The sequence below is a fragment of the Dermochelys coriacea genome, chromosome 3, assembly GCF_009764565.3.
Source record: "Dermochelys coriacea isolate rDerCor1 chromosome 3, rDerCor1.pri.v4, whole genome shotgun sequence".
Lineage (NCBI taxonomy): Eukaryota > Metazoa > Chordata > Testudines > Dermochelyidae > Dermochelys > Dermochelys coriacea.
In genome coordinates, this window is record NC_050070.1 from 161582554 (window position 1) to 161595351 (window position 12798).

The 12798-nt window shown below is 40.9% G+C and overlaps 1 protein-coding gene across 1 annotated transcript in view; it reads left to right on the top strand.

The window, feature by feature from the left end:
• Positions 1-537: 537 nt before the first annotated feature.
• Positions 538-12798, top strand: part of LOC119852993 (calpain-8-like) — a 42489-nt gene continuing 30228 nt past the window's right edge. The window contains exons 1-2 of the mRNA XM_043511715.1: positions 538-840; positions 3121-3190. Coding sequence (XP_043367650.1) covers positions 601-840; positions 3121-3190 — 310 coding nt within the window. The 5' untranslated portion in view covers positions 538-600. The remainder of the gene's footprint in view (positions 841-3120; positions 3191-12798) is intronic.

The following is a 12798-nucleotide window of genomic DNA, read 5'->3' on the forward strand; positions in this document are numbered from 1 at the left end:
ATCATCGTATCCGCTCATTATACTCCACACCTATAATGAACATAGCCATTATATGGACAACATACCCCCATATCTCAATGTCTACATTGAAACTGTTAAACTTTTACCCCCAATCAGGGAGATTGCAGATTATGTATTCCTTATGCCACCCACTCCTAAACTGAACTTCACACCCCTTGATAATCTGTACCTTATTCCCTGATAACCAGAAACTTCTATGCCTAAACTCTGTACTGTTTTCTTTTTACTTCAACATTATCTTGATACAATTATTAAAACACTTTCCCTCTTATTCCCTGCCCTCTGTTAAACATATATATAGAGAGGGAACTCTGAGGCTTTTATAGAAATAGAGAAGATAATGAAAGCCAGAATCTACAGTGAGTCATCGCCCCAGGTTCTTTGTCTCCTCCCAGCTTCTCTTTCCTCTTGTCTTGAGTACATATTTGATTTGCATTGTGCCTCCTCCCTCCAAAGGTGCTGGACTCTTTAATGTGTTCACTCGCTCCACCCTACCTGACCGCTCACTTATATTCATCTCTTCTTGTTCATGAGATAGGAGCTGTCCTTTCCACACACACACGACCACGCTGGAGTCAAATGATGGCAGGAGTCGCAGCTAAGTTGTCCAAAGAGAGAGCTGTATTAGAAGGGTTTGGCTCCAATGGGAAGGCAGTGAAGTATTTAAATCAGGATTTTGAGGCTCTGAGGCAGCAGTGCTTGCAGTCTGGCACTCTGTTTAAGGATGAAGAATTCCCAGCCAGTCCTTCTGCCCTGGGCTATAGGGACTTGGGGCCGTATTCCCCTAAAACGCAGGATATTGTCTGGAAGCGACCCACGGTAAGAGAGCTTAATCATTACATGTTTTACTAGATTCAAATCAAATCAGATTCAACCTGAACTTTCACTCCAAAATCCAAACTGAACCTGAGCTGGAACTTTCTTTAAGTCTAGAAAAGGCATAGAATAGCCTTTCCTTTCATTCTTTGCCACCTTTCGTGATCTCCCCGGTTCTAACCAGAAGTGAAAGTAATGGAGTATCATAAAAAAGGCTGCTGTCCAACTTCAAGCCCTTTGGGATGGGAGAAGCCCCAGAAATGTTGAGGGAGAGCCTGTTCTCGTAAGATTTCCAGCACCACTCTGCTCATTTGAGAGGTTTCAGTTCAATTGAGAAAAGCATCTGAACTTTTGATACTTATCCAAATGGAACCTTCAAACCTCCTGGGAATTATTTGTCACCAGTTAAAGCTTATTACTGGTTTCAGAGTAGCAGCCGTGTTAGTCTGTATTCGCAAAAAGAAAAGGAGTACTTGTGGCACCTTAGAGACTAACAAATTTATTAGAGCATAAGCTTTCGTGAGCTACAGCTCACTTCATCTTTCTGGCATTACTCCAGGAAAATTAGGCTTGTACTAAAATAAAAATTCCAACCCCCAAAACACCATAATTTGAAGAGCTGGTTGAAATGTTTTAAATGAAATTTATTTTTAATTTTAAAAAATGGGCTTTTTCATAGAAAAAAATTAGTGTTGTCGATGGAAAATGAAAAATGTAGAGGTTTGGGGCTTTTTTTGTTTTGTATATTGGGTTTTCTTTTTTCCCTTGTTTCTCTCCCTTTCCCTCTCCCTTTTTCCTTCAAAAGGAAAAATTGGTAAAAAGGAAAAAAGAATGTGTGTGCATGGGGGAAGGGCGGGGGGGAGTGAAACTGTAACACTGAACACAAACTTCCTCTAAGATGAAAAAATTCAAAAAGGAAAATTTCAAAATAAAAAATTTGCAAAAATTTTCAAATGAATGAAAAATTAAAACTTGCTGCACTAAAATGTTTTTTATTACAAGTCTCCACCCTACCCTCCTTATTTTTTTGACAGCCTCCTAATTTGGCACTTGAGCCAGCTCATGGACTAGTTCTCCTCTCAGGCATTGCGGGAACCTCTCTTGCTGGGGCAGCATAAATCATAAGGCCCACCTTGGCTCCCCCACCATCCAAAGATGTGTATTCTGAAGCAAGCTCTCTGTCAACAGGGCCCAGCTCCCACTGGGAAAGAATCTCAGCTTCTCTCTTAACACCTATACCCCAAAAACTCTTCTATATGCTGCTTATCACCTTCATTTAGAAACTCATGTGAAGTGCTCAGAGCAAGTGAAGACTTTTGTCCTTGGAGAGAGTAGGGAGACTCTAAACTATGTCCTAGGTTTAAAATAATTGGAGGATTATATTCAGACTTTCCAAACAATTGCACCTTTGAGCGAGTACAGTAGTGAGTATGGACAATTTCATCCCTAATTGTAACTCAGGGGCTATTCAGACTTGCAGTGGAGAGAAAAGACATTCTAACTTAAAATCCCTGACTGGCCCCAAAATAAGATTCTAAAAAAGTGGGAGAATTACAAAAGCTAATAGCAATAGAAATATTTGCATGTGTATTCTTTCAGTGCATTGAAAATAGGTGTGGGAAGTTCAAACACTAGCTCAAATAACAGAAGGATGCCAGTGCCTGAGTACCAGGAAGTGAAACTGAGCAACCTAGTTGAATTGACTGAGCCCAATGAATTGCAGAGTAAACAAAAAGGCCAAATCCTGAAGTTCCTTCTCAGTTTTTACTCACTCCCTATTCAGGCAAAATTCTTATCGATGTCAACGGCAGAAATGACTGAGTAAGGGTGTCGGGATTTGGCTCAAAGAGTGTAAAGTACATTAGAATTTAAAGTTCAGCTGAGTTTTCATAACCTGAGATAAAAGAAAAGGAGGACTTGTGGCACCTTAGTGACTAACAAATTTATTTGAGCATAAGCTTTCGTGAGCTACAGAAACCTCACGGAAGCTTATGCTCAAATAAATTTGTTAGTCTCTAAGGTGCGACAAGTCCTCCTTTTCTTTTTGTGGATACAGACTAACACAGCTGCTTCTCTGAAATCTATAACCTGAGATGTTGCTAATAACACAGGCAAAGAATATTTTTCCAATGTGTTTTTTAAATCTTGATCTTTTAAATACATTGGAAATGTTTACATTTCTTCTTTTTCTGGATTTTGAATTGAAATAATATAGGTCAGAAACAAACTGCAGCTTTTGTTAGACTGCCATGATTAACATGAATTTAACAAAATTATTTTCAGGAGTTATGTACCAATCCTCAGTTTATAGTTGGAGGAGCCACTCGGACAGACATTCGCCAAGGGATCCTGGGTGAGTAGAGTAATTGAGCCGAATTTTGCTTGTTTGAGAGACAGGAAAATACCTTTTGTTATTTGAAAAACCATGTAACACACTAGCTAACTGTATTCCATTCTGCGCTACATAGAAGCAAAAGGGCAAGACCTACTACTTCTATCAGCTAATGGAATTACTCTTTTAGATCAAATAATTGAAATCCGTGCTGAAGGTCTCAGGTTCAAACCCTGCTGATGATCAACAGGAGGTATTTTTATATCATTTCCCCCCAAACTCAGCAGCACATACAATGCTCATTCATTCTTATTTATATAGCAAGTTTGAAGTTCAGCTATTTTTGAGTTATCACTTAAAAAATGTAAGAATTTTTTATATTAGGGAAAAATATGTGTTTGTGGGATGTTTTTAACCCTGTCATAACTTTACAATAAAAATGTGTTTCTTTGTTTGTTTGTTTTTTAAAAACCTTGTCATATATTTAAAATAATTGGGGGATTTTATTCAGGCTTTCCAAACAATTTCACCTTAGAGCAGGTAGTGAGCATGGACAATTTCATCCCAGAAACTCAATATTTCCGAAAGGTCTGAATGTGTGAGAACAAGGGGTTAAAATGGAAATTGTTTTACAACCTGAACAACAGTGGTCAGTGCTATTATCTGCCAGATCGACATACTGGCAGGACAATCCATCTGGTCATGGCCATGAGTTAGGAATGCTGACCACGTCGTTCAGAAATTAACGGAGCACATCAGCTCAGCAGGGTCACCCTTAACAAGTAATTTGTTCCAATTTCATGTTGAACATTCTATTTCTACAGCATTTGGTGCAGAACAGTAGCAAATATTGGAGAAAGAAAAGGGAGACCATACACCAGGCACACAGTTTAAGTATAGCAGGGCAAGGTGGCATCAAACATTTCTCCTTGAATGGCAGAGCAACATTGATTAATGTTTGGAAGACGTTTTATCACCCATCACAGCAAAGCTGACTCTTCCTTACCCGCTTTTCCAATGCTGCTTTACATAGAACTTTAATAGGAGCTTTAACTATTTTTTAAATTCCTTTTTAAGGCCTTATTCTAACCCAACACATGCTTGCTTTCTTTCTTTGCTGCCCAACTGATAAGATCCATCTTTGGAAAACAGCAGCATTCATTACAGGCTTTCTTGCCAACACACACAGCCTAAAATTCTGAAAGCCCTGTAATAAGAACTTGATAGATTAGTTAGATTGCATCTGAGCTCCCTCCCTTCCAAGGTGCTTACTGCAGTAGTTCTAACCTTATCTCAGTCTCATCAATTCTGCAAATAAGATTCATGCCATTTCTGCAAGTCATTGACAGTAAATGATACAAGTGCTGCCCCAGTAAACACAGCTCCATTAAAGCAATTGCTAGAAAATCCCTCAGTGTGGTGTGTTCCAATTGCTAAAAATAAGAGGCACAATCCTATACTTGCTCCAGAATATTTACTCACTTATGGATCTGGGCATAGGAGATTACTTACTGCGTTTTCAGAGGGTTGTTCAGTAAGAATAGTAAAGGCTTCATTTCTTGTCAGCATCACAGTTTATGAAGTTTCTGTAATGGATGTGGATTTTTTTACATGCCCAGAATACAAACCTCTTTTCCATGGCAGTTTACAAGCTAAGGGACTGGAGCATACTTCCAGCCTTGTCTAGTCTGACATACAGACATAACAAACATCGTTTTAGTTAACACCTTAAATAGAATGAAGGCTCCCTCAGGGCCAATTGTTCCAGCTCCTTCTTTACCTTCTTCGTTTCAGCCGCCGCGTGGAAGTCTGATGGCCTTGCGGCATTTTGTAAACGGAAACTTTCACCATGGACTAATGCCAAAGTAAATCACATAGCAGGAATAATAAAGATGGGCCAAAACTAATCCCCCTCCTCTGAACTATGGGGTGGGGCATGTTTCTAAGATTTCCAAACAGAGTCCTGTAGGCAGAACCCCAAACTCTGGGAGCTGATCACCCTCTAACTTTTGGGGAGGTTCTTGAAATCGGAATCAAAATTGTCTGGGTTGAGCCCATCTCTCAAAACAATCCTCTTTGGCTTGTGGGAAGGGTAGAAAATTAGGCTAATAATATAATGAGGGCGGCTTGCATCTCTGAATAGAATCACTTCTATCAGCTCCACAGTACTCTGTCCCTTTATAAAAATACATACATACATAAATAAAATCGACTTGAGTTTGGAGTATAACCAAGGAGCATATCTTTTAATGTTCAGGTGGTAGTTGCTTAACACTGCTGAGGCCGCAGTGGACCTTTTTGTTATTTAATCTAATAGCTTGAATATCAAAGTGCTGATTTATTAAGCCCTGTATGTAAAACACTTTTATTGAAACAAACCTTGGTTACATATTTACATAAGTCAACTGTGTGACTAGTCCCTTAAGGGAATAAACCCCATTTTTTATATTTCTTTGTGACATGTTTTGCTTTTAAAAAGAACACTACAGGTCTGGGCTTATAGGAACAAAAGCAGGAAATCCAGAGTTACAGTCTCACTCCATTAAACTTTATTTTGTTGACAACAGCGTAAGTTAGATGAATATCAGCGTGGTGAGTTTGATGGGAACTTAAAAGACTGAAAATATTTTAAATGCACTCTTTGAACCATTTAATTTTGATGGCCTCGTTACAACTTAAAATGCAGAGTCACACACACTCTATTATTTAAAGGTGACCTGTGAAGTTTCCTTATAGCTATCCAAATAAGTTAACCCCAACATTATTTGCTGAAGGCCTCAAATAGCAAGTGGCAGAGATTTATTTTTGAAAAATAAATAGTATTTTACATCCACTGGGATAAAAAATACACTTAAAATAGCTTTCCAGATCCATGCCATTTGCATGTATAAAGTGCCGTTCATCCTGAAGGCTCCTGAAGCACTGTACACGCTTCAAAAACAGAGGACCAGATCCTCTGCCAGTATACATGGGTGTAGTTTCATCGAAGCCAATAGAGCTATGCCTGTTTACACCAGTTGAAGATCTGTCCCATCCACACTTTCTCTCTATGTGTAACAATTATATATGCATAGATAAAGTGCCCATTCAGGCAAAAACTTAGCTGTGAGAGATGTCTTCTAATAACGGTGGATCTGAACTGTACTCCGTATATTTGGGGATTCTTTTTGGCCTCTTAACACAGGAGTTTGCTTAATACTAGTGGTTTCTGTGACAGGTTTCACTGTATAATATGTTTATAACCCTCATAAAGCCCATCTCCATAGGCTATGTGGTTTCTGATAGCTAATTTGGGGAGTGTCTCTCTCTCTTCCTCTCTCTCTCTCTCCCTCCCTCCAAGATGGGTTTTCAGTTTGGGTCCATCTCTACTTGATTAGATCATTGACTAGAGAATTAAATTCTTACCAGTTTAGACACTTTTAGCATTAACGAAAGAAGCTCTGTGTGACTCTAAGTAAATATTTCTTTTGGATTTTATTTTATAGTCACCATGAGTGCAGCACAGGTGAGCAAATATCATATAATTATACAGGAATCTGAGTCGAGTTCCAAGATTACCACAGGTTTCAGAGTGGTAGCTATGTTAGTCGGTATCAGCAAAAACAAGTCTTTATTCAGGCCTAATTATAGTGTCCAAACTGAGACTGGATGGGTCACTACAAAAACTAATTCTCCCCTGCTGATACTCGCACCTTCTTGTTAACTGTTTGAAATGGGTCACCTTCATTACATTGGCCTCATTAGCACTACAAAAGTAATTTCCACCTCTTCTTGTCAACTGTTGAGAATAGCCCACTTCTACCTTAATTGAATTAGCTCATTAGGACTAACCCCCTCCACTTGGTAAGGCAACTCCCATCTTTTCATATGCTGTGTATTTATACCTCTCTACTATATTTTCCACTCCATGCATCTGATGAAGTGGGTTTTAGCCCACGAAAGCTTATGCCCAAATAAATTTGTTAGTCTCTAAGGTGCCACAAAGATTACCACAGATTTAGCATTCACTGAGATTATTTTATCAAACCAGGAAGCTGACAGCATTGCTCTAAGAGAACATCAGTTAGCACGGTACAGTTGTGAAGAAGGAACAATTTGGTTTAAATGTAGGGTGTAGTCAAAGTAATTATAAAAATGACATTGTGGGATTTCATGTTTATTTCTTCTTACAATTTGAGAGATCAATTTGCTCACTTCACAAGTAAAAAAAATTGCATATTGCCTGCATCACAAATTCAACCTAGGATCTGAGAGTCAAGCTGGAATCCTTCGGGTGCATTTATTGCCAGTAGTAAAGGTCCTGTACAGGCACTTGTCCTTGTGGATAGAGGGCAACTGGTCTCTGTAAAGAGCCAGAAGGGAAGAAGAAGTTGGGGCAGAGGCTAGAGCAGAGCAGCAGTGAGCAGGAGAGTCCTGCAGGAGACCCTTGACCAGGAAGAAGGATTTGGGTCTGAAAAAAAACACTCAAGCTAGGAAGGGCTGGGAGCCCAAACCAGAAGAGAAGCCTGGGAAGAGATGCTGTGAGAAGACTCCAGGTAGAAAGGCTCAGAAAAGAGCAGGGAGTGTTTAAAGGATCCCAGGGTAGGCTGAGGGCAGAGACTGGGATGGGTCAAAAGGCTCCAGCTTACAAACTTTAAGATAGAATCATAGACTTTAAGGTCAGAAGGGACTATTATGATCATCTAGTCTGACCTCCTGCATAACGCAGGCCACAGAATATTCCCCACCCACTCCTGTAACAAACCCCTAACTTATGTCTGAGCTGTTGAAGACCTCAAATCGTGGTTTAAAGACTTCAAGATGCAGAGAATCCTCCAGCAAGTGACCCATGCCCCACACTACAGAGGAAGGCGAAAAACCCCCAGGGCCTCTGCCAATCTGCCCTGGAGGAAAATTCCTTCCTGACCCCAAATATGGCGATCAGCTAAACCCTAAGCATGTGGGCAAGACTCACCAGCCAGACATCCTGGAAAGAATTCTCTGTAGTAACTCAGATCCCACCCCATCTAACATCCCATCACAGACCATTGGGCATATCTATTACTAATAGTCGAAGATCAATTAATTGCCAAAATTAGGCTATCCCATCATATCATCCCCTCCATAAACTTATCAAGCTTAGTCTTGAAGCCAGATATGTCTTTTGCCCCCACTGCTCCCCTTGGAAGTCTGTTTCAGAACTTCACTCCACTGATGGTTAGAAACCTTCATCTAATTTTAAGTCTAAACTTCCTGATGGCCAGTTGATATCCTTTTGTTTTTGTGTCCACATTGGTACTGAGCTTAAATGATTCTTCTCCCTCCCTGGTATATTTATAGATAGCAATCATATCTCCTCTCAGCCTTCTTTTGGTTAGGCTAAACAAGCCAAGCTCTTTAAGTCTCCTTTCATAAGACAGGTTTTCCATTCCTCAGATCATCCTAGTAGCCGTTTCCTGTTCCAGTTTGAATTCATCCTTCTTAAACACGGGAGACCAGAACTGCATACAGTATTCCAGATGAGGTCTCACCCAATGTTCCCTCTAATTTTTGACAGGCCGTGTGCGCAAAAAATTTCTTCTGTGCAAATTGTGCTTCTGTGCAAATTTTTGTGCATGCGGCGTTTCACCGTGTACACGGGGTTTAGGATCTGTGTGCGTGCGCACATGCACATAGCTTAGAGGGAACAGTGGTCTCACCAGTGCCTTGTATAACAGTACTAACACCTCCTTATCTCTACTGGAAATACCTTGCCTGATGCATCCCAAGGCCACATCAGCTTTTTTCACAGCCACATCAAATTGACAGCTCATAGTCATCCTGTGATCAACCAATACTCCGAGATCTTTGTCCTCCTCTGTTACTTCCAAGTGATTTGTCCCCAGTTTATAACAGAAATTCTTGTTATTAATCCCTAAATGCATGACCTTGCACTTTTCACTATTAAATTTCATCCTATTACTATTACTCCAGTTTACAAGGTCATCCAGATCAACCTGTATGATATCCCGGTCCTTCTCTGTATTGGCAATACCTCCCAGCTTTGTGTCATCCGCAAACTTTATTAGCACATTCCTGCTTTTTGTGCCAAGGTCAGTAATAAAAAGATTGGTCCCCAAACCGATCCCTGAGAAACTCCACTAGTAACTTCCTTCCAGCCTGACAGTTCACCTTTCAGTGTGACCCGCTGTAGTCTCCCCTTTAACCAGTTCCTTATCCACCTTTCAATTTTCATATTGATCCCCATTTTTTCCAATTTAGCTAATAATTCTCCATGTGGAACCATATCAGATGGTTACTTACTTACTGAAATCGAGGTAAATTAGATCCACTGAGTTTCCTTTGTCTAAAAAAGCTGTTACCTTCTCAAAGAAGGAGATCAGGTTGATTTGACATGATCTACCTTTTGTAAAGCCATGTTGTAGTTTGTCCCAATTACCATTGACCTCAATTTCCTTAACTACTTTCTCCTTCAAAATTTTTTCCAAGACCTTGCATACTACAGATGTCAAACTAACAGGCCTGTAGTTACCCGGATCATGTTTTTTCCCTTTCTTAAAAATAGGAACTATGTTAGCAATTCTCCAGTTGTACAGTACAGCTGTTTATGGATTCATTAAAAATTCTTGCTAATGGGCTTGCAATTTCATGTGCCAATTCCTTTAATATTCTTGGATGAAGATTATCTGGGCCCCCGATTTAATCCCATTAAGCTGTTCAAGTTTGGCTTCTATCTCGGATGTGGTAATATTTACCTCCATATCCTCATTCTCATTCCCATTTGTCGTCCTACCATTATCCCTAAGTTCCTCATTAAAGACTGAGGCAAAGTATTTGTTTAGATTTTGGGCCATGCCTAGATTATCCTTAACTTCCATTCCATTCTCAGTGTTAGATAGACAAACCTCAGAGAGGAGGGGCAGTGCCCAGTGTGAGATGCAGGGGAGGGGGAGGGAGAAGAGATTTTATTTTGAATTTATGTTAATAAATTTATGTTAATAAACCAGACCGCATGAAGGGGCATTGTTATTGGCCTTTGTGGAGTTACTGAGAAGCCTGGGTGTAGGGGAAACTGAGGCAGGGTGCTTGCAGTGCGACCTCAGGCCACAAGGGCATGCTTGGGATTTATGTTAATAAACCAGACCCCATGAAGGGGCATTGTTATTGGCCTTTGTGGAGTTACTGAGAAGCCTGGGTGTAGGGGAAACTGAGGCAGGGTGCTTGCAGTGCGACCTCAGGACACAAGGGCATGCTTGGGATGTATGAGACAGATAGAATCCAGCTCATACTGCCCTAGCTTGGTTAGCTCTGTAAAGATCACAATAGTAAAAACTTTCTTGCATCTGTAAACTAAACAGATATGACCTGAAGGCACATGGTGAGCAGATAAGTTTTATACAGATATTTTGTCCATATGATGTCCATCTGTTTGCATTTGGAAAGGAAGATGATGTCTATCTGTATCTGTATGAGTTTTTTCATGAAGTTGATGGATTTCCACTTCATACGGCTAAATTCAGTGCCTTGCAGACAGACATCATCTTCCTTTCCAAATGCAAACAGATGGACATCATACCAAAAGGACTGAAGATAAAAAATCCATTATAATCTACATATCATACAGACTATGCTGACAGATTGTGCCACACACTCTCAGAGAAACTGCGGAACCACATGGTCAACATCTTACACAGCAAACAGGGAAAGATTAAGAATGAGCTCTCAAAACTGGATACTCGTAAAAAAACAACCCTCCACACAAACTTCCTCATGGCTGGTTTTACAAAAATTAGACAAGCCATTTACAATGCACACTTTGCTTCTCTACAAAAGAAAAAGGACACTAAGCTATCTAAACTACTACATGCCACAAAGGGCCACAACAGTTTTTCCCTTAATCCACCCAGCAATATTGTTAATCTATCCAGCTATACTCTTAGCCCAGCGGAAGAATCTGTCCTAGCTCGGGGCCTCTCCTTCTGCCCCACCACCCCCACAAACATGAAACAGTTCTGTGGTGACCTAGAATCCTATTTTTGACATCGCCGACTCCAAGGAATATTTCCAATACACCTCTGAACAGCATACTAATCCACAGAGACCTTCCTACCAACACTACAAAAAGAAGGATTCTGGGTGGACTCCTCCTGAAGGTCGAAACAGCAGACTGGACTTCTAATAGATTGCTTCCACCGACTTGCATGGGCTGAAATTGTGGAAAAGAAGCATCACTTGCCCCATAACCTCAGCCGTGCAGAACACAATAGCATCCACAGCCTCAGAAACAACTCTGACATCATAATCAAAAAGGCTGACAAAGGAGGTGCTGTCATCATCATGAATAGGTCGGAATATGAACAAGAGGCTGCTAAGCAGCTCTCCAGCACCACATTCTACAAGCCATTACCCTCTGATCCCACTGAGGGTTACCAAAAGAAACTATACCATCTGCTCAAGAAACTCTCTGAAAAAGCACAAGAACAAATCTGCACAGACACACCCCTAGAACCCTGAGCAGGGGTATTCTATCTGCTACCCAAGAGCCATAAACCTGGAAATCCTGGATGCCCCATCATCTCAGGCACTGGCACCGTGACAGCAGGATTGTCTGGCTATGTAGACTCCCTCCTTAGGCCCTATGCTACCAGCACTCCTAGCTATCTTCGAGACACCACTGACTTCCTGAGGAAACTACAGTCCATTGGTGATCTTCCTAAAAACACCATCCTAGCCACTATGGATGTAGAAGCCCTCTACACCAATATTCCACACAAAGATGGACTTCATGCTGTCAGGAACAGTATCCCCGATAATGTCATGGAAAACCTGGTGGCTGAACTTTGTGACTTTGTCCTCACCCATAACTATTTCACATTTGGGGACAATGTATACCTTCAAGTCAGCAACACTGCTATGGGTACTCGCATGGACCCATCATATGCCAACAGTTTTATGGCTGACTTAGAACAACGCTTCCTCAGCTCTCATGCCCCTACTCTACTTGCGCTACATTGATGACAACTTCATCATCTGGACCCATGGAAAAGAAGCCCTTGAGGAATTCCACCATGATTTCAAAAATTTCCATCCCACCATCAGCCTCAGCCTGGACCAGTCCACACAAGAGATCCACTTCCTGGACACTACAGTGCTAATAAGCGATGGTCACATAAACACCATCCTATACCGGAAACCTACTGACCGCTATACTTACCTACATGCCTCCAACTTTCATCCAGACCACACCACGCGATCCATTATCTACAGCCAAGCTCTACGATATAACCGCATTTGTGCCAATCCCTCAGACAGAGACAAACACCTTCGAGATCTCTATCAAGCGTTCTTACAATTACAATACCCACCTGCTGAAGTGAAGAAACAGATTGACAGAGCCAGAAGAGTACCCAGAGTACCTACTACAGGACAGGCCCAACAAAGAAAATAACAGAATTCCACAAGCTATCACCTTTAGCCTCCCTAAAACCTCTCCATCAAATCATCAAGGATCTACAACCTATCCTGAAGGACAACCCATCACTCTCACAGATCTTGGTAGACAGGCCAGTCCTTGCTTACAGACAGCCTCCCAACATGAAGCAAATACTCACCATCAACCACACAACAAAAACACTAACCCAGGAACCTAC